Source organism: Ovis canadensis, chromosome 5 (genome assembly GCF_042477335.2).
Source record: "Ovis canadensis isolate MfBH-ARS-UI-01 breed Bighorn chromosome 5, ARS-UI_OviCan_v2, whole genome shotgun sequence".
In the NCBI taxonomy this organism is placed as follows: domain Eukaryota; kingdom Metazoa; phylum Chordata; class Mammalia; order Artiodactyla; family Bovidae; genus Ovis; species Ovis canadensis.
Window position 1 is genome coordinate 47,056,831 of NC_091249.1, and position 22,578 is coordinate 47,079,408.

At 36.2% G+C, this 22,578-nt stretch overlaps 1 protein-coding gene across 1 annotated transcript in view; it reads right to left on the minus strand.

Annotated features, from left to right (window-relative positions):
• Nucleotides 1-22,578, minus strand: part of HSD17B4 (hydroxysteroid 17-beta dehydrogenase 4) — a 107,845-nt gene that overhangs the window by 10,311 nt on the left and 74,956 nt on the right. Inside the window, exons 18-23 of the mRNA XM_069591700.1 lie at nt 20,139-20,208; nt 19,379-19,485; nt 14,194-14,280; nt 11,587-11,673; nt 9,991-10,129; nt 798-925 (exon numbers count right to left, since the gene is read on the minus strand). Coding sequence (XP_069447801.1) covers nt 798-925; nt 9,991-10,129; nt 11,587-11,673; nt 14,194-14,280; nt 19,379-19,485; nt 20,139-20,208 — 618 coding nt within the window. The remainder of the gene's footprint in view (nt 1-797; nt 926-9,990; nt 10,130-11,586; nt 11,674-14,193; nt 14,281-19,378; nt 19,486-20,138; nt 20,209-22,578) is intronic.

Genomic DNA, 22,578 nt, shown 5'->3' on the forward strand with positions numbered 1-22,578 from the left:
AATAAACACTGTGCTTTTATTGTTTTGGTACTCACTGATACTTGGAACTTTGGGCAGTTATTATAAACAAATTTTTTAAATTATATCTTCTGGTTGGTGTTGCTGCTATGTGAAAGCTATTTTAAAATAATTACTGTGCAATCAACCATTTGTTTGAACTCCTCTGATGTAAGAATAATATGATCTTCTTGGGATTTCTAGCTACATAATCATGATTCAAAAATCACAAAATTTCCTCCTCCCTTCTAGTTGCTACATCAGTTACTTTAATTTTGTGTGTCTGTGGATTACCCAGAGGTTTTAGAACAATATTAACTCATAATGGTCAGTGAAGGTACTCTTGTTTTAATCATGATTTTCTACCGAAATGTCTCTAAATGTTTTACCCTCAGGAAGATACTGGCTATTATGTTCCATCTTTCTATTTTCAGTTTACCATGATGATTAAGACAAGTTCTTAATCTTATATATCAGGGAAGAATGTCTAATTTTATGAAATATCATATGGTTTTTCACCTCTGAACTAATAACAATAAATTAAAAGGTCTAGATATGAGTTTTATGTTGTTTATCTGCTGAAGAAGAATTTCACTCAAAACTTTATTTTTAACAAGTTATTGACTGAAAAACTCCATTAGAAAAATATATGATCTGTCAACTTGAATACTGCTATCAACTCTTTCTTCAGAGTTGTAAAAAATCTGTCTTATAAATTAGAATTTTGGAGTCAGCCAAAAACTGCAACTGTCAAACAGGAAAAAACAATGACTAATAAATAAACATTGTAAGAACTTTACCTTCTGAGGATCAAGCTTGCCCAAGACTACTTCCATGAAATCTTCATCTGAAAGTGTGATGGTTACATCAGCAGAGCCTTTTGCAGGGCCTTGATACACTTTTCCAGAACCAGTTTTCAGGTCAATAGCTGGGGAAAATAGGAAGAAACCAATATCAGTCATTTTATCTTTACAACTTGAGACTAAAATGAACCAGATAAATGCAGACATTTTTAATAGTTTCAGAGTTACTGTGGTGTTTATTCTACATTATATATTACATATCACTTAGAAAAATTTTTTAAATCATTTATTTTTTGAGATGTCCTTTTTATAAAGAATATGATTTTCAAAAGAATCAAATCAATAATAGTTTTCCTTCATTGAAGAAGTTTACACAATACAGAGATTTGAAAAGTGAATCAATGTAGAATAATATAATGAAGTTAAGAGGTTGGAAGTTATATGATTAAGGTCTTTAGATTCAAATAAAGACTCTATAGTCAATAAAAGAAGAAAATGGAATTTTAAAACAACTGCATATTGGTTGGGGTTGGGGAAGGGAATGCACACTCATCACTTTCCAATAACTTGAATTCATCAAAGGTTCTTCCATATGAATTAAATGATAGTAAAATTAAAAATTTTAAAGTATTTCAATTAGTCATATATTTATAAAATTCTTATTGCCCTAACTGTTGTGAATAAAGGTTAAAATTAAAATCTTTTCCCTTAACTGTTTTGGATAGCAGGATTAAGTGTCCCAGAAACAGGCTGGGTAACCGGAAAAGATATTAAAAATTTACCTCCTTCATTACTCTCTGTATAGCATAGAGCTTTACGTTAAAGTTACATTTTACAAAGTTTTCATTGTCATACATGTGACCAAGACCACTCATCCAGAAAGGCCAATTCCACTCATCCAGCTTTAGCCTCTTGAATGTGCTTTCTCTACTATTGCAAAGAAGCTATGATCACATCACTCTCCCTAAGAGTGTGTAGGGAACTCCCAACTTAGGATCAAGAAAAGATACACACATGTAAGAAAAATTATATAGACTTGTTAGCCAAGTTCTGCTGCAAAGACAGAATTAAATCACTCCCACTGTCCACAGAAGATAATTTTGCCAACTAAACTAAACTAAAAATAACATGACTACTAACGGTTACCTTGGGGAGGAGAAAGGGTAAGAAGGGGAACTTTTTGCTTTGTTTCATTCACTCACTTCATTGTTTAGTTTCTTCTATGGTTCTCAGACAATATGCAAGATACTAGGAATAAGGCGTGAAGAACAAAGGCTCTGTTCTTACTGGCACATACATATTACAAACATGTTTTTCCATGTTATTTGTGCAGTTAAAAACAAAAGTAGAATAAAAGAAGGAGGAAGGCAGGCAAGGAAGGAGCAGGGAGAGACTAATAGGAGGGGGTCAGAGGGTAGAAAGGAAAGACTAAAGAAAGGCAAACCTCTGACATTCAACAGATACCGTTTTAATTCTTCACAAGTGAGTCTAAGGCCCACTGTATGCACTAGTCTTGCTCAGGAATAAAACCAGACTCACACAATCTTAATACTGCAGTGTGCAGTAAATCTCTTAGCTAATGAAGGCCCTTCTAATGAAGTGCTATCTACCTGCCCTCTCACTCACTCGGTTTTACTTGGTGCTTCACAGCCAGATTCTCATAAAGCAATGAAACTTTTTTCTGTGGAAAGCTAATAACTAGTGCTGATAAACAAAAAAAGGGCTAAAAAGGGGAAAGTTCTTAGCAAGAAGACTAGCCTCTGTCAGACCACCTCAGCCCAGCAAGGCAGAGACCACACTGGTCCTCGCTCAGGCAGCCCCCCAGCTCCTACATGACCAAGCACAGCAGGCCTCAGAGGGGCCTAACCTTGAAAGACACAATGAAGATGCCTCCTTCTCCACAGCCAAAACCAAGCCTTGTACCAGAACTGTCCTCATTCTCTTTAGACACACACTAACTTGGTTGTTAAAAATCCCGACACAGACACACCTCTGCCCAGCGATTCACTGTTCGTGTTGTCTAGATGGTGAGATACAGGAAGGAGCTGGGAAGATGGGCACAGTCGAGGATCTCTTGGTTGGGATGCATCTTTCAGGCCACTGAGTGCAAACCTCTTAGCTTCTAGACTTGCTTAATGGTAGTCACTCTGTGTAACCCCAGTTCCACAGGTGAACAAAGTAGCTGAGCCTGTTCTCTCTAAACAGGTTTGCGTTTGCCATAATATGAACAAGGCTGGGACAACTGAAATGTTTAGAAAAACAGTTTAAAAACAGCTCGCAAAAAAAAAAAAAAAAGAAAGGTATTCCCTAAGTCAAGGTATTTAGTCACCTATTTTATGTCATTAAGCACCAAGATGCAAAAAAGAGATGCCAACATGGAATTATCTTCTGAGCCACCAGGGAAGTCCCATAAAAAACATCGTAAGCCAAAAATCTTAGGTACTTTCTACTGCTGCCAGCTCTGATTTAGCTCAGTGACACAGACTGCAAGAAAACAATTAGAACTGAAAAAGAGATACACACAGTTTAGAATCAAATCAAAGACAGATAACTAAAGAGAATAATGAACACTTTCAGAGAAAGCTTCAAGATCCAATTTGATTGTTAGTTTTGATAAATTAGGACAGGAAGAAGATAAATGAAATAACAAATAAACAAAAGCCACAGGCATCAATTATAAGTAAGTATTAATAGGATTCAAATATTCCAATTTTGAGGTGGAATATAAGAAAAAAACCTTTGCCTCGGTTAATAAAAGGCAATTACTAAATGTAAGCACGTTTTCTAATACTGTCTACAAGGCAAGTGACACTAAGATAAGGTGAAAATATTAATTGGTTATTGAACTATATTTAAGAAAATTATCATATTTGTCAGAATGAATCACTTGTATATTTTATAAATCTCTACAGAGTTCTATTCTGCCAACTGTGAGACACACAATTCCAGCAACTTTTCTCACTCTTGTCTCATTCCTTTCCATGACCAGTATCTTCAAAAATTCTGTGCTTTATATTTATAACTCAACTTGTAATATAGTTTCACCTATAGGGAAAAGGTAGAATTCCGTCATAGACAGACAGAAGGAAGGACAGAACGAAGAAAGAAAGGCCAGTCGCTGTTAATTGATAAAGATTTTTAGAAAAAAAACAGACACTGAAATTTGGTGTCTGAAGACCACTTCAGTATTCTTGCCTTGAGAACCCAATGAACAGTATGAAAAGGAAAAATGATAGGATACTGAAAGAGGAACTCTCCAGGTCAGTAGGTGCCCAATATGCTACTGGAGATCAGTGGAGAAATAACTCCAGAAAGAATGAAGGGATGGAGCCAAAGCAAAAACAACACCCAGTTGTGGATGTGACTGGTGATAGAAGCAAGGTGCAATGCTGTAAAGAGCAATACTGCATACGAACCTGGAATGTCAGGTCCATGAATCGAGGCAAATTGGAAGTGGTCAAACAGGAGATGGCAAGAATGACCATTGACATTCTAGGAATCAGCAAACCAAAATGGACTGGAATGGGTGAATTTAACTCAGATGACCAGTTTATCTACTACCTCAGGTAGGAATCCCTTAAAAGAAATGGAGTAGCCATCATGGTCAACAAAAGAGTCCGAAATGCACTACTTGGATGCAATCTCAAAAACGACAGAATGATCTCTGTTCATCTCCAAGGCAAACCATTCAATATCACGGTAATCCAAGTCTATGCCCCAACCAGTAACGCTGAAGAAGCTGAAGTTGAATACTTTTATGAAGACCTACAAGACTTTTTAGAACGAACACCCAAAAAAGATGTCCTTTTCATTATAGGGGACTGGAATGCAAAAGTAGGAAGTCAAGAAACACCTGGAGTAACAGGCAAATTTGGCCTTGGGATACGGAATGAAGCAGGACAAAGACTAATAGAGTTTTGCCAAGAAAATGCATTGGTCATAGCAAACACCCTCTTCCAACAACACCAGAGAAGACTCTACACATGGACATCACCAGATGGTCAACACCAAAACCACACTGATTATATTCTTTGCAGCCAAAGACGGAGAAGCTCTACACAGGGGCTGGTGCATGGGGATGACCCAGAGAGATGTTATGGGGAGGGAGGTGGGAGGGGGGTTCATGTTTGGGAACGCATGTAAGAATTAAAGATTTTAAAATTTAAAAAATAAAAAACTAAAAAAAAAAAAAATACCAAGAGCTGACTATGGCTCAAATCATGAACTTTTTATTGCCAAATTCAGACTGAAATTGAAGAAAGTAGGGAAAACCACTAGACCATTCAGGTATGACCTAAATCAAATCCCTTATGATTACACAATGGAAGTGAGAAATAGATTTAAGGGACTAGATCTGATAGATAGAGTGCCTGATGAACTATGGACGGAGGTTCATGACACTGTACAAGAGACAGGGATCAAGACCATCCCCATGGAAAATAAATGCAAAAAAGCAAAATGGCTGTCTGAGGAGGCCTTACAAATAGCTGTGAAAAGAAGAGAAGTGAAAAGCAAAGGAGAAAAGGAAAGATATAAGCATCTGAATGCAGAGTTCCAAAGAATAGCAAGAAGAGGTAAGAAAGCCTTCCTCAGCAATCAATTCAAAGAAATAGAGGAAAACAACAGAATGGGAAGGACTAGAGATCTCTTCAAGAAAATGAGAGATACCAAGGGAACATTTCATGCAAAGATGGGCACAATAAAGGACAGAAATGATATGGACCTAAGAGAAGCAGAAGATATTAAGAAGAGGTGGCAAGAATGCACAGAAGAACTGTACAAAAAAGATCTTCACGACCCAGATAATCACGATGGTGTGATCACTCACCTAGAGCCAGACATCCTGGAATGTGAAGTCAAGTGGGCCTTAGAAAACATCACTACGAACAAAGCTAGTGGAGGTGATGGAATTCCACTTGAGCTCTTTCAAATCCTGAAAGATGATGCTGTGAAAGTGCTGCACTCAATATGTCAGCAAATTTGGAAAATTCAGCAGTGACTTCAGGACTGGAAAAGGTCAGTTTTCATTCCAAATCCAAAGAAAGGCAATGCCAAAGAATCCTCAAACTACCACACAATTGCACTCATCTCACATGCTTGTAAGGTAATGTTCAAAATTCTGCAAGCCAGGCTTCAGCAATACATGAACCATGAATTTCCAGATGTTCAAGCTGGTTTTAGAAAAGGCAGAGGAACCAGAGATCAAATTGCCAACATCTGTTGGATCATCAAAAAAGCAAGAGAGTTCCAGAAAAACATCTATTTCTGCTTTATTGACCATGTCAAAGCTTTTGACTGTGTGGATCACAATCAACTGTGGAAAATTCTGAAAGAGATGGGAATACCAGACCACCTGACCTGCCTCTTGAGAAACCTATATGCAGGCCAGGAAGCAACAGTTAGGGTGGACATGGAGCAACAGACTGGTTCCAAATAGGAAAAGGAGTACATCAAGGCTGTATATTGTCACCCTGCTTATTTAACTTATATGCACAGTACATCATGAGAAACGCTGGGCTGGAAGAAGCACAAGCTGGAATCAAGATTGACAGGAGAAACATCAATAACCTCAAATATGCAGATGACACCACCCTTACGGCAGAAAGTGAAGAGGAGCTAAAAAGCCTCTTGATGAAAGTGAAAGAGGAGAGTGAAAAAGTTGGCTTAAAGCTCAGCATTCAGAAAACGAAGATCATGGCATCTGGTCCCATCACTTCATGGGAAATAGAGGGGAAAACAGTAGAAACAGTGTCAGACTTTATTTTTGGGGGCTCCAAAATCACTGAAGATTGTGATGCAGCCATGAAATTAAAAGACACTTACTCTTTGGAAGGAAAGTTAAGACCAACCTAGATAGCATATTCAAAAGCAGAGACATTACTTTGCCAACAAAGGTCTATCTAGTCAAGGCTATGGTTTTTCCAGTGGTCATGTATGAATGTGAGAGTTGGACTGTGAAGAAAGCTGAGAGCTGAAGAATTGATGCTTTTGAACTGTGGTGTTGGAGAAGACTCTTGAGAGTCCCTTGGACTGCAAGGAGATCCAACCAATCCATTCTGAAGGAGATTAGCTCTGGGATTTCTTTGGAGGGAATGATGCTGAAGCTGAAACTCCACTACTTTGGCCACCTCATGAGAAGAGTTGACTCACTGGAAAAGACTCTGATGCTGGGAAGGATAGGGGGCAGGAGGGGAAGGGGACAACAGAGGATGAGATGGCTAGATGGCATCACTGACTCAATGGACGTGAATCTGAGTGAACTCTGGGAGTTGGTGATGGACAGGGAGGCCTGGTGTGCTGCGAATCATGTGGTCACAAAGAGTCAGACAGGACTGAGCGACTGTACTGAACTGAAATACATATTACATGTTTGGCTTCCTTTATCCCCTTCTGAATTAACTTCCCATAAACACAAATGTCTTCCAGAAGGACAAACACCAAAAATGTTAATTGTGAGTAGTGGGATTATACATCTGTATTTCCCACTTTATACTTATATATACCAAAATTTACATAATGAAAATACAGTCCCTAAAAGGAATAGGAATTGTCATATTAAAAAGAAACCTGTATGAAACCAAAATCACTTAAGCAAAACTTCAAAATGTTTTCTAGGAATATATAATAGAAGATGGTCTCAAAAAATTTCAGTTGATTTAGAGATACATCTTTAATTTTTTGGTATTAACAAACATTTACAGTGATCTTTGGTTGTAGTAAGGAATAAAACAGTCTGATTTACATGGTACTTAAACAGGCACTCTAAAACAGTAATCTTAGAATAAAAACAATAAAGATCTACAAAATAGCAGTTTCTACTGTGCAAGTAAAATCCTAAACCTAAAGATTTTTTTCTTCAAAAAAAAAAGTCTGTATAGACACATAATCTGCATGATATGTAGTGTACAAATAATGAATGAAGATAGTTCACACCATCAGCTGTGGGACCTGCAGAAGCACAGCCTACAATCCTCGCTTTCAGGTACCACCATAGTATACTACTATACTCATAGTAGTATACTATGAGAAGGATTACAACCAGGCTTGAGATGGGCCTAAAAGTCTATATGATCCTAGAGTATAAATAAGCCAGTCATAGGCCACTTCATGGAGCCCCTCAGCATTCCAGGGGCTCCTTAGCCCATCTTAACTACATGATATCTCACTGTAATAGTTCACGATTATGAAGGAAGGGGAAAATCCTTGAGATAAAAACTATTCTGAATGCTCCCTATACCACATTGGTAGATAGATGCTTGACTACAAATAAAAGGATCCTATCACTTGGGACTTCAAGACAAAACACATGAAAATCCAAAAATTTTCAGCGAACATTCACTGGGATACCATATTTCTCCAGCATCTCTAGAGATTAGAATATTCTATAAAATAAACATATAGTAGAATATAAAGAAAGAATGCTCTACAGATCAAAGTAAGGCTAGAATAGTCTATAAAATAAAGGTAAAGAAACAATGGTGAAAGTTTATTAATAGCATGTTTCATGATTCAAAATATGAATCACTGTCAGCTATGGAATGAATGTTAGTATCCCTCCAAAATTCATATGTTGAAACCCTAATCTCCAAACAATGATGGTATTTAGAAACAGCTTTTTGGAGGCGATTAGGTTTAGATGAGGTCATAAGAGTAGAGCCTCCATAATGGGATTAGTGTCTCTAAGAAGAGACATGAGAGAGATGATCTTTCTCTCTGCCTTGTGGGGAAACAGTAGGAAGGAAGCCATCTGCAACCCAGGAAGAGGGGTCTCTCCAGAACCCAACCCTGCTGGAACTCTCACATTGGACCTTCCAGCCTCCTCACTACGAGAAAGTAAGTTTCTGCTCTTTAACCTACCCAGTCAATAGTATATTTGTTACAGCATCCTGAACTAAGATACCCTCATTGTTAGAAGCAATGGCTTCTCAGTCTGTATGACTGACGATGAGAAAGAGAATGGATGTATACTCACTTCACTGTCCTTTCACCTATAGAGAAACACAGTGAAACCTGAAAAAGCTACACATTTTTCTGTCACGACAGACACTGGATACTTAAAAACATGCTGACAGATCTGGCTGACTAGCAAAGCGAGTCCACAAAAGTGTTAGTGCTTTTATTATGTGGACATAAAAAAAGAGAAAACTTTCTAATCTAGAAAAATATTTTTACTCATCTTTAGTAATTTCACCTTACCTTCCCCAACTTTACTTTAAGAATTAAATTAAAATTGGACCCTGCAGTCTCTTAATAGGCCACAGAACAGAAAAGTTTGTGCCATGATTAAGAATGTAGTTACACAACAGATACAAAAGATATGGCAAAAAATATTTCTTCTCCCTTTCTCTCTTTAACACCTAACTTTTCTTTCTTCATAAAATGGTAGTAAGGTTCTTTTGGAGCTCCATGTAAGTGAATGGAAGCATGACTGCTTTCTCTCTGCAGCAACTTGGCTTATATTGGATACCTTGCCAGGTTGCTAATGGCACTCTGATAGTACCTTTGATTGCCAGTTTTATATACTGAGAAAACAATTATGATTTCATACTGATAATTAAGGGTGGTAATCCAAAATGTTAATTTGGGGGAGGGAGGAATAAAAATGATTTTAAAGCTGTTAAAATATAATGATAATTACTCAAAATTTTAAAATATTTCATTTAACTTGATGTACTTTCTTTATGTTTAAGAGGAATTTGAAGATTAAAGAAGCATACAGCTAAGGCAACTGTTTAAAGTACTAATTTTGGGTGTTACAATGAAATCTTCAAAACAGATTATTTTCATTTTAATTAATTTTTTTCATCTCTAAAAAACATACATGTCTGAGGGCCATGAAACCCATTGAACATGAAAGTTGCTCATTCATATCTGACTCTTTGCAACCCCATGGACTATACAGTCCATGGAATTCTCCAGGACAGAATACTGGAGTGGGTAGCCTTTCCCTTTTCCAGGGAATCTTCCCAACCCAGGGATCAAACCCAGGTTTCCTGCATTGCAGGCGGATTCTTTACCAGCTGAGCCACAAGAGAAGCCCATGAAACTCGTTATTTCCCATTAAAAAAAAACCAAAACACCTTACTGAAGAAGGTACCTACCTTCAAAGAGACAGGCTTTAGTTATAACAAGGATACTTTATTCCTATTGACTAAGAGTTATCTTAGAATATTATAGGGACAGGACTTACTCCACTTGGCTGCAGTATTTTCACCTTTAGTGATATGCCACTCAAACACAGCACCAACTTTCTTTACCACCTCTTGCCCAATACCCTGAAGGCGGCGACCTATTTCTTCAAACACAAGGGTACTCTGAAGCCCCGCACCCTAGCAAAAACAGAAAAGATAATCATTTCATTTTAAAAGATATGTAAAAAATGACTCAAGGGGAAAAACTATCACAAAATCAATGGGCAATAAGGTAATTTTTTTAAAAACCTGCACATAAATAAGGCAAACTGGTTTTTGTTACCCTACTCTTCTTTCACACCTTTCTATTTATTTATGTCATCCAGAACCTCGATCCCCTTAATAAAAGAATTTTACTTTTATCAGAATTCAGAAGTAATATTTTACAAGTAGACTAGGAACTAACTTAACAACTTATATCCTAATAGACTTCAGCAGGAAGATACTGGACAAATTAATCAACTTCTATGATCTCATTTGTTCATTTGTAAAATGAGACTAACTTACATGAAACTTGAATTTCTTTCTAGCTCTAAAATTTCTTACGTTTTTGATCTTAGATTCTTTTTAAAGAGATTTTAATTTTCATTCAGTTATGTGATAATATGGCTAATGAAACACAAATATGGATTTGAAAACTTCAACATTACAAAGTTAATATTCTAGAGACAGATATAAATATTTTATTAATTTCAGCATGTTAATAGACAGTAATATAAATGTTTTAATAAATAATATATGCTACTGCTTTTATATATGCACTGAATACTTTATACAAATTTTTAAATTGAAAAAAAGGTACAAGATATTTAACTTTTTAACCTTTCTCCAAAATACTATTTACTTAAGATTTCTTATTAAACAAGTGATTTATTTACTCTAAAACTAGAAAATCAATTATATTCTCTTAAAAGATACTCTAGTATCACTACAAAAAAAGTTTTTTAGAAATTTGTAATTTTCAAAATATTCCTTTTCTTCCAAGCAGTTCTGAATTAAGGGTCTCTAGTTCAAGAATTGTTCTTGCCTGGAGAATCCCAGGGACGGGGGAGCCTGGTGGGCTGCCGTCTATGGGGTCGCACACAGTCGGACATGACTGAAGTGACTTAGCAGCAGCAGCAGCAGCAGTTCAAGAATTAAGAATCTTCCATAGCTCTGAATTTTCTAAAGTAGATTGAACACTCTTAAAGTGATCTCAACTGAAATTCATAAATCAGGCTATAACTTGGATGCTGTGCTGTGCTTAGTCGCTCAGTCCTGTCAGGCTCTTTGTGACCCCATGGACTGTAGCCCGCCAGGCTCCTCTGCCCATGGGAATTCTCCAGGCAAGAATACTGGAGTGGGTTGCCATGCCCTCCTCCAATGGATCTTCCCAAGCCAAGGGATCAAACTCAAGTGTCCTGCACTGGAGGCGGATTCTTTCTGTCTGAGCCACCAGGGAAGACCAAGAATACTGGAGTGGGTAACCTATCCCTTCTCCAGGGGATCTTCCTGACCCTGGAATCAAACCAGGGCCTCCTGCATTGCAGGCAGATTCTTTACCAGCTGAGCTACCAGAGAAGGCCATGACTTGGATATCAGTGGTTATAACCTACCTCAGATGGTGTCTTAGCTGAAATAGCAGATGCTGGCACAAGATCCACATATGCATTTGAAATGACGATGTCTCCAGTTCCTTGGACCTTATAAAGGGTATGAGGGGGGAGGGGCAGAAAACAGCTCACTCTGATGAGGCCAATGAAAATGAAATTTTATTGTGAAACACTATGAAGTCTTTTAAAAGAAATTCACATTTTTCTTCATATGAAAGAGAAAATCATCCAAATTAAATAAATAGTTCATAAATTAAATGTCAAAAGGAATAAACATGAAAGCTTACTGACTTACTAAAATTGTAATTAACCCTAACCATAGAATCTACTGAAGCCTTTCTCAAAAATACTTATGACCAGATCCCATCTCCAAAGATTCCAATTTAAATGGTCTGAGGTAGAGTCTGAGCATTGGTATTTGGAGGATTTATTTTGCAATATAAGTATGTCTAGTGGGGAGCCAGGATGAGAATTACTTAATTCTTATAAATAGTAAAAGGCATGGCACAAAATTCACATGAGGCAGGGTACTCAAAGTGTATTTGTTTGGTTAATACACAACAAAACTGGGTAGAAACAGACCTTCTATTTCAAATAGGAACTATACACAACACAAAGTAAACACCTAAACAGCCTTTTTTCAGAATATTCATTAAAAGAACTCAAATTCTAATTCCTAATATGGCACCTAAAATTATTCCAATAGTATTCTTTTATAAAATTATGGTATTGCTAAAATGTAAAGGATAATGTCTAAAACTTAAGGTAGCACTTATTAAAACTGATTTTTAATAATCAGGAAGATCATTCTCCCATATTTTCCATTATACTTCAGAAAAATAGATCTTTCAAACAATTTCTTCATTTTATTTCAAATTATATACAGTGGAAAGCATGAAAGGAAACAATTTATGAACAAAATACACTTTAGAAAATTACTCTCTTGTAACTAAGGAAGGGAAAGGATTTCCACAAATAGCTAATAGAAAAAGAATACCTCTAATCACTGGGGGAAAAAATAGCAAATATACTGTTTAGATAAGAAGATGTGCTTAGAATTTATTAAAAATACAAGAATGTATTATATTTAGACATTAAACTATTACTCAACTCTTTAAGTTTTTATCTACATGAATTATTTCTATATTGTTCATTATGAGAAAATAGAGCCCATAATTGTTTTCATGGTCCTTAATTCTTTTAGAGTTCATAATTTTATTCAAAAAATAAACTTACATGAAATAGTTAGAAAATAAGAGGGTTCCGAAATATGTGGTACAAACATTTATTCCAAGAGGATTTCAGAGGAAAGCCAGGATGTGTGTTTGTATGAATGGGGGAAAGGGGAGTGGTAAGGGAATGCCTTTGAGGACAAGGCAGAGCTTCAACTGATGCTGAAAAGACAAAGGAAATTTGAAAAGTGAAATAAACAGTGTGCATAAATGAATCAGGAAAATGATACTGAGAGCAGCAGGAAGTAATAAGGAGTAAGGCAGCCATACAAAGAACAGTTCTGGAAAGATATTTATATATGAAAGAAATCATGGTACAGTTTAAAAAAAAAAAGTGAGGACCTAGGAACTGAGTGCTGAGCCAGGCAGACCGGGCGTATATCCCAGCTCTACCACTTTCCATGTGACCATGAGCAAATTATTTAAAAGAGCTGACCCTATATTTTCCCAAATTAAAGGTAGAGTTGTGATGCATAGTAGAGATAATGGGATAGGCTGTTCATAGGTACTCAGTAACTATAAGCAGCTATTACTGTTGGTGGTGTTACTTAAACTGCTCAACACATGACATTTATGTAGTACAAATGATCAGGCCAAAAGGTATCAGCCTGGTCAACTGTGTTAACAAAAATTATCTGTAAAAAACTTATAAAAGGAGGACTGTATGTCCTTTTAGTATTTTACTGGAGCACTGCTAACAGCCTCACCCCCAAAAGCACTTAACTCTATAGGGAGATATACTTTAATTTGCCGTTACTTACTATTGATTAAGCTCAGATTCTGTGACATAAGATGTTAATTTGTGGGTTTCTATATGATCAAGATGCATATGATTTCTGTCTAGTAGAAAATATAACCATAAAGGATACAGTTTTATTGTTCTATAGAACAATTAACTTGTTTTATCTCTTAACGCAATAAAATTATTTTAGAATGCCTTCCCCATTGGACTACATAAACCCTGTTTTTACTACTTCTCCTTTGAACCAGATTTATCATCTTGCTAACACTCCCATTAAGGAATTAAAGTTTCATCACGTTTTCATTTTATATCTGTCTATGAATCATGCCTAAAATGTTCTGAAGATTATATTCTGACAACCTGAATGATAAGTTGAGCCAAAAAGATATGGTTGGTTGGATTTTCAGAATTGTTATGTTAACAGGCACCAATTTAGTTGAGAATAAAACAGAAAATAAAAAACAAGGTACAGAGTCATCTTATTTTCAATTGAAAATTACCACTGATTTTTTTTAATTCCTAAGTTTCACTTGATATCCATAGTTATCAACCAAAAGAATGCTAGGATAGAACATAATTACAGGATACGGTGAAGCAGGTAATGAAACAACGTACCTCTAACCACCTCACTCATACCTTGGTTTGGAAATGGATTCTATTTCCTTCCTTCCACATCTCAGTCTGCAGAGTCTGTCCCGGGTATACTGGTTTTGCAAAACGAACCTTTAAAAGAAAATGTGTTCTTTAATCCATTTTGAGTTTATTTTTGTGTGCGGTGTTAGAAAGTGATCTAGTTTCATTCTTTTACAAGTGGTTGACCAGTTTTCCCAGCACCACTTGTTAAACAGATTGTCTTTACTCCATTGTATATTCTTGCCTCCTTTGTCAAAGATAAGGTGTCCATATGTGTGTGGATTTATCTCTGGGCTTTCTATTTTGTTCCATTGATCTATATGTCTGTCTTTGTGCCAGTACCATACTGTCTTGATGACTGTGGCTTTGTAGTAGAGCCTGAAGTCAGGCAAGTTGATTCCTCCCGTTCCATTCTTATTTCTCAAGATTGCTTTGGCTATTCGAGGTTTTTTGTATTTCCATACAAATCTTGAAATTATTTGTTCTAGTTCTGTGAAAAATGTGGCTGGTAGCTTGACAGGGATTGCATTGAATTTGTAAATTGCTTTGGATAGTATACTCATTTTCACTATATTGATTCTTCCGATCCATGAACATGGTATTTTTCTCCATCTATTAGTGTCCTCTTTGATTTCTTTCATCAGTGTTTTATAGTTTTCTATATATAGGTCTTTAGTTTCTTTAGGTAGATATACTCCTAAGTATTTTATTCTTTTCATTGCAATGGTGAATGGAATTGTTTCCTTAATTTCTTTTTCTACTTTCTCATTATTCGTGTATAGGAATGCAAGGGATTTCTGTGTGTTGATTTTATATCCTGCAACTTTACTATATTCCTTGATTAGCTCTAGTAATTTTCTGGTGGAGTCTTTAGGGTTTTCCATGTAGAGGATCATGTCATCTGCAAACCGTGAGAGTTTTACTTCTTCTTTTCCAATTTGGATTCCTTTTATTTCTTTTTCTGCTCTGACTGCTGTGGCCAAAACTTCCAGAACTATGTTGAATAGTAGCGGTGAAAGTGGACACCCTTGTCTTGTTCCTGACTTTAGGGGAAATGCTTTCAATTTTTCACCATTGAGGATAATGTTTGCTGTGGGTTTGTCATATATAGCTTTTATTATGTTGAGGTATGTTCCTTCTATTCCTGCTTTCTGGAGAGTTTTTTATCATAAATGGATGTTGAGTTTTGTCAAATGCCTTCTCTGCATCTATTGAGATAATCATATGGTTTTTATTTTTCAATTTGCTAATGTGGTGAATTACATTGATTGATTTGCGGATATTGAAGAATCCTTGCATCCCTGGGATAAAGCCCACTTGGTCATGGTGTATGATCTTTTTAATGTAAGATCAGAAACTATAAAACTCCTAGAGGAGAACATAGGCAAAACACTCTCAGACATAAATCACAGCAGGATCCTCTATGATCCACCTCCCAGAATTCTGGAAATAAAAGCAAAAATAAACAAATGGGATCTAATTAAAATTAAAAGCTTCTGCACAACAAAGGAAAATATAAGCAAGGGGAAAAGACAGCCTTCTGAACAGGAGAAAATAATAGCAAATGAAGCAACTGACAAACAACTAATCTCAAAAATATACAAGCAACTTATGCAGCTCAATTCCAGAAAAATAAACGACCCAATCAAAAAATGGGCCAAAGAACTAAATAGACATTTCTCCAAAGAAGACATATGGATGGCTAACAAACACAGGAAAAGATGCTCAACATCACTCATTATTAGAGAAATGCAAATCAAAACCACAATGAGGTACCACTTCACACCAGTCAGAATGGCTGCAATCCAAAAATCTGCAAGCAATAAATGCTGGAGAGGGTGTGGAGAAAAGGGAACCCTCCTACACTGTTGGTGGGAATGCAAACTAGTACAGCCACTATGGAGAACAGTGTGGAGATTCCTTAAAAAATTGCAAATAGAACTACCTTATGACCCAGCAATCCCACTGCTGGGCATACACACCAAGGAAACCAGAATGGAAAGAGACACATGTACCCCAATGTTCATCGCAGCACTGTTTGTAATAGCCAGGACATGGAAACAACCTAGATGTCCATCAGCAGATGAATGGATAAGAAAGCTGTGGTACATATACACAATGGAGTATTACTCAGCCGTTAAAAAGAATTCATTTGAATCAGTTCTGATGAGATGGATGAAACTGGAGCCGATTATACAGAGTGAAGTAAGCCAGAAAGAAAAACACCAATACAGTATACTAACACATATATATGGAATTTAGGAAGATGGCAATGACGACCCTGTATGCAAGACAGCAAAAAAGACACAGATGTGTATAACGGACTTTTGGACTCAGAGGGAGAGGGAGAGGGTGGGATGATTTGGGAGAATGGCATTCTAACATGTATACTATCATGTAAGAATTGAATCGCCAGTCTATGTCTGACACAGGATACAGCATGCTTGGGGCTGGTGCATGGGGATGACCCAGAGAGATGTTATGGGGAGGGAGGTGGGAGGGGGGTTCATGTTTGGGAACGCATGTAAGAATTAAAGATTTTAAAATTTTAAAAATAAAAAACTAAAAATAACAAAAAAAATAGAAAATGTGTTTAAGGGTTAAAAATGTTTTAATATAAAGTTTTTCCATTTGGGGAGGGAGGTAGTTTTGGGTGGAGGTTGGAGAGCATAAAAGGAAGAAATAGGTTTGACAATACTAAAATTCACAAAAACAGTAATATGATAAAATTAGTAAAAAAAGGTTATAGTTAGTATAAGTTAATTGTCTTTCTAAGTATAGAATCAATAAATAGTTCACTCTTGACAAATCAAGACACAGAAGAATAACTACATTAAGCAAAGTTATATTAGTACGACTAAAAGGAAGCAATTAGAAGTGGTACTAATTAAGTCTGGGGAATAAGATCTGGGGTTGGCATATAGGAAAGAATAATTCTACTTTCTATTTCATAATTTTCTACATGATTTTATTTGTTCTGTGTACATATTATTGGACAATAATAAAAACTTTATAATAATCACTATAAAATGATTTTAATAACGAGAATAATCAGTGTTACCAAAGACAAAACATCATAAAATAAATTTCCACTGCTGCATGGAATACAAACTGATAAAGCTTTTTGGAGTTATTTGACACTGTCTTAATGATTTTTTTTAAGTGTATGTCTTGATTTATGCAAAGATACTGTGCAGAGACAGTTTTCTTTGTAATTTATAATGGATGAAAACTTGAAGCTAACATACTGATATAGGTTTATGTTTATTAACGTTGAAATGCAGCCAGTTAACATTTTTAATTGAATTAAGGTAAATAATAAAATATTAAAACAATACATTTGAATCAGTTCTAATGAGGTGGATGAAACTGGAGCCTATTATACAGAGTGAAGTTAGCCAGAAAGAAAAATACCAATACAGTATACTGACGTATATATATGGAATTTAGAAAGATGGTAATGATAACCCTGTATGCGAGACAGCAAAAGAGACACAGATGTATTCTGCTGCTAAGTCACTTCAGTCGTGTCCAACTCTGTGCGACCCCATAGACAGAAGCCCACCAGGCTCCCCCATCCCTGGGATTCTCCAGGCAAGAACACTGGAGTGGGTTGCCATTTCCTTCTCCAATGCATGAAAGTGAAAAGTGAAAGGGAAGTCACTCAGTCATGTCCGACTCCTAGCGACCCCATGGACCGCAGGCTACCAGGCTCCTCCATCCATGGGATTTTCCAGGCAAGAGTACTGGAGTGGGGTGCCATTGCCTTCTCCTACACAGATGTATAGAACAGTCTTTTGGACTCTGTGGGAGAGGGCGAGGGTGGGATGATTTGGGAGAAGGGCATTGAAACATGTATAATATCATATATGAAATGAACTGCCAGTCCAGGTTTGATGCAGGATACTAGATGCTTGGGGCTGGTGCACTGAGACAACCCAGAGGGATGGTACAGGGAGGGAGGAGGGAGGGGGGTTCAGGATGGGGAATGCGTGTATACCTGTGGCGGATTCACGTTGATGTATAGCAAAACCAATATTATAAAGTAATTAACCTCCAATTAAAATAAATAAATTTATATTAAAAAATAAAATATTAAAACAAAATAATAACAATAATTTTTTAAAGGTAAACCACAAATTTTTGTTAAGGCATATACATTGATATATGTATGCTCCTAACTACTTGATAATTTATATAATAATCAATCTGCTAAAAATATAATTCAATAATAATTCAATCTGCTAAATTAATTAATTAATTCAATATAATTCAATCTGCTAAAAATATTCTTCATGTTACATGTGTATTAGAGGTATTTATAGCCATGAAAAGAAAACTTGCTGAATACCAAGTCAATGAAATAATAAAAATAATAATTTCAGTACAGTACCTACTTTCTTTCTTTATTTTTTCTATCCAAGCCATTTATTTGAAACGCCAACTATATGTAGGATAAAGTCAGTGTTACATGCTTGTCAATAACAGTAGAAAAATAGAACCAGTGAAAACCTCTGTATAATCATAATGGAAGTACCTACTTTAAATGAAGTCACTAAGACTCCTTCTTAGTTACATATAATATATATTTATATATATTTATAAATTTAATATAGACTAAGCATATTAAAAAGCTTTGTCATTACTTTGTCAACAAAGGTCCACCTAGTCAAGGCTATGGTTTTTCCAGTGGTCATGTATGGATGTGAGAGTTGGACTGTGAAGAAAGCTGAGTGCTGAAGAATTGATGCTTTTCAACTATGGTGTTGGGAGAAGACTCTTGAAAGTCCCTTGGACTGCAAGGAGATCCAACCAGTCCATCCTAAAGGAGATCAGTCCTGAGTGTTCATTGGAAGGACTGATGTTGAAGCTGAAACTTTAATATTTTGGCCCCCTGATGCAAAGAGCTGACTCATTTGAAAAGACCCTGATGCTGGGACGGATTGAGGGCAGGAGGAGAAGGGGATGACAGAGGATGAGATGGTTGGATGGCATCACCGACACAATGGACATGGGTTTGAGTGGACTCCGGGAGATGGTGATGGACAGGGAGGCCTGGTATGCTGCGGTTCATGGGGTCGCAAAGAGTTGGACATGACTGAGCGACTGAACTGAACTGAACTGAAGACTCCTTCTCTTCTCTAACACTAAAAAGGAACAAATATTTAAATTAATAATTTACATATACCTTAATTGCCTTGAATCTCGACACGTCATTATCTGCAAACTGCTGTAAAACATGCCTGGCAGAAAATCCAAAGGTACATAATCCATGTAATATAGGCTTATCGAAACCTAAAAATAAGAGATAATTTAGTTAGATAAAGACACATTTCATGTTTAAAAACCAACAACGGTTAATTCAGAACTTCAAAAATAATTTTTAAACTGCATTCACCTGATTCATACCATGTATTTTAAGAAACATGAAAAATATTTTATAAATAATACTTCCTGGGGGAAAAATTATAAAATAAACAAAGAAAGAAAAAAAAAAAAAACAAGAAAGGAGTGTCAGAGATCTGGGGACACAGAGAATTATTTTGTTAGATTTGGCTGTAACCATGAAATCTTCCATGGTGATTTCAATATCCATGTATGCAGACGATACTTCCTCAATCTTTCAGTTTTCTGCTCTCCCCTCCAATGACCTTGCCCTTCATGCTCTGTCCTCCAATGACCTCGTCCTTCATAACTCAGATATTCATCCCCATGGTCCTATCACAGACCTTGCCCTAGCAGGAGCTACCTTCCACCATAATCTGAATTTCAAGGACACCATTTTCTGAATACTACTTCCTACCTTTCCATATCCTTTGCATAAACATATTAGGAAAGGGCTATTTTTTAAATGTCACCAGTTAAACTGCCAGTCAGAAGTAGCAATGTCTTTATTATTTAGATAATTGAGCTAATATTTTCATTGGCACATATTATTAGCAACTCACCTGCTAAGCTAGCAAAGTTAGGATCAATGTGTAAGGGATTCCAATCTCCACTGAGGCGGTACAAAGCAGCCTGTAGAGAGAGAATTTTACAAGTAACTAGCATATCAGTGCTTTCTTATAATACATTAAGATAAAAACAGAAATATGACTGGTTATTGCATGAGAAATGCATCATAATATACCTAACTCTAGCTTTGATTAAAAAATAACTATTTCTAACAAAAAAAGGTTAAGTGTAAATCAAATGCTTTTTGTAACACCTGCCACTGAAATCAGTTGGGAAGGGATGAGGACTGTGCAAAAATAGCAATGGGAACCAAGAACTACATCTGGGAATAACACTGGTTACCACTGCCTAAGGAGAAATTCATAAAAAGGAATCCATCAATCTACTCTCATTAAAACACAATGAAGACAAGGTGTAAATGTTTATAGTGAAGTGAAGTGAAGTTGCTCAGTTGTGTCCCACTCTTTGCGACCCCATGGACTGTAGCCTATCAGGCTCCTCTGTCCATGGGATTTTCCAGGCAATAGTCCTGGAGTGGATTGCCATTTCCTTCTCCAGCGGATCTTCCCAACCCAGGGATCGAACCCAGGTCTCCCGCATTGTAGACAGATGCTTTACCGTCTGAGTATAGCCTCTTCTAAACAAGCAAAATTTATGCCAACTTTCTAGTGGGGTGTTTTAAATTGAAGCCTATAACCCAATACTAGACACATAAACATCAAACACTTCTAATAAACTTTCAATCGACTGGGTGCACTAAATCCTGAGATCAGCTCATCCTGCAAAAAAAAAAACAGACTAGTAGCCTGCCATTAAGATTACATTTCTGCTTAGTCCAGATCTTCACATCACTTCTGTACTTAGACAAGGTAGGGTTAGCAAAAAGAGACAACAGGGCTTCCCAGGTGGCTCAGCAGAAAAGAACCCACTGGCAATACAGAAGATGAGGGTTCCATCCCTGGATCAGGAGGATTCTCCTGCAGGAGGGCATGGCAACCCATTCCAGTATTCTTGCCTGGATAATCCCATAGATGGAGGAACCTGGAGGGCTACAGTCCACAGAGTAGCAAAGAGTCATAGATGACTTAAGTAACTGAGCAGACACACACAAAGGTAACAGCAGGATCAAAAATTCACTATACTTGTCAGCATTTAAATTGTGTACTGGTCAAATGAAAAAAAAAGTACTTTTCAGTACTGAAGGAAAGACAATTCAAAAAAAGCTTAGAGTAAGTATTTTAATGTATCTGTGTATTAACTTTGAGTCTGCCTCAAGAACTTTATCAATTGCTATGTTAAGCTTTCCAAGACTATTAAAATGTTGTGCAAAGGCTAGCCATGTCAGCATACCTGATTTTCCTTGTGTTTGTTATTTTTAATTATTGATTATTCTTTTTTAATAAATTTTATCTACAGAAAATAACATTTCCTACAATTCACAGGAAAATATCATTTACTTTTTAATATGTTTTATATAATTTTAAAAAACTCTTTCTCTTTCCCATCACTCCATATGATAGTTTTCTAAATTATTCACTTTTTCAGTGAACCAGTGTTTTTTCCCTTTACATGGCATTGAAAATAATTAAATCAAATCAACAATTATCAAATAGATGTGATTTACAAGATTCTGATAAGTTGTAGAGGGTTAAATTTAAAAAAAAATAAAACACTAGGCAAATATGCATCATCATGTTACATATAAATAGAAAAAATAACGAACTTCAAACCCCATATCCAGAGCTGGATTTGAACTTAAGGCTGTCTGATGCCAAAACCAATAATCTATTCAGTGTCTGACACCTTGTCCTTTGGTAATTTAATAAAGAATTACAGTTTTAATGGATAGCATAAGCAATATTCCAAATATTAACTTTATTTAACAAAGATGATAGATAAAATTCTAATTGTTAGAATAAGTAGTATAAGATATGTAACTGGGGAAACTGAAGATATGTGTTTTCTTTCTTTCCAAATACAAAGTCTGACATCTGTTACCTTCCTATTCTTTGGTCTTTCTAGGTTATTGGGGATGAATTTTCTCTTTATTAATTATGACAAACCATGAACCATACTTGTAATAGCATATGAATTTGCAGATCAAGAAATTCTCCTAGAGAAATGAAAAACAAAATATTCCAGAAGTGACACTGGTAGAGCTAAAACTATGATTGCCAGTTTTCTTACTGACTAAAAAATGACTCATTTAATTTAAGTGCCTGGCAAACAGTTTATGCTATAGTGGCATAATCCATTCCATCCCCACTTCTCCTTAAAGGCCTGTTCATCCATAATCACCTCCTGCCACTCTCCAATGCGAGTTCTCTAATTCTTACTCCTTGTACATACATCAAGCTCTTATCTGCTATCATTACTAAGTTCTTATCCCCATTCAGGCAAGTTTTACATCTCTGGTAAGAGAATATCTATACA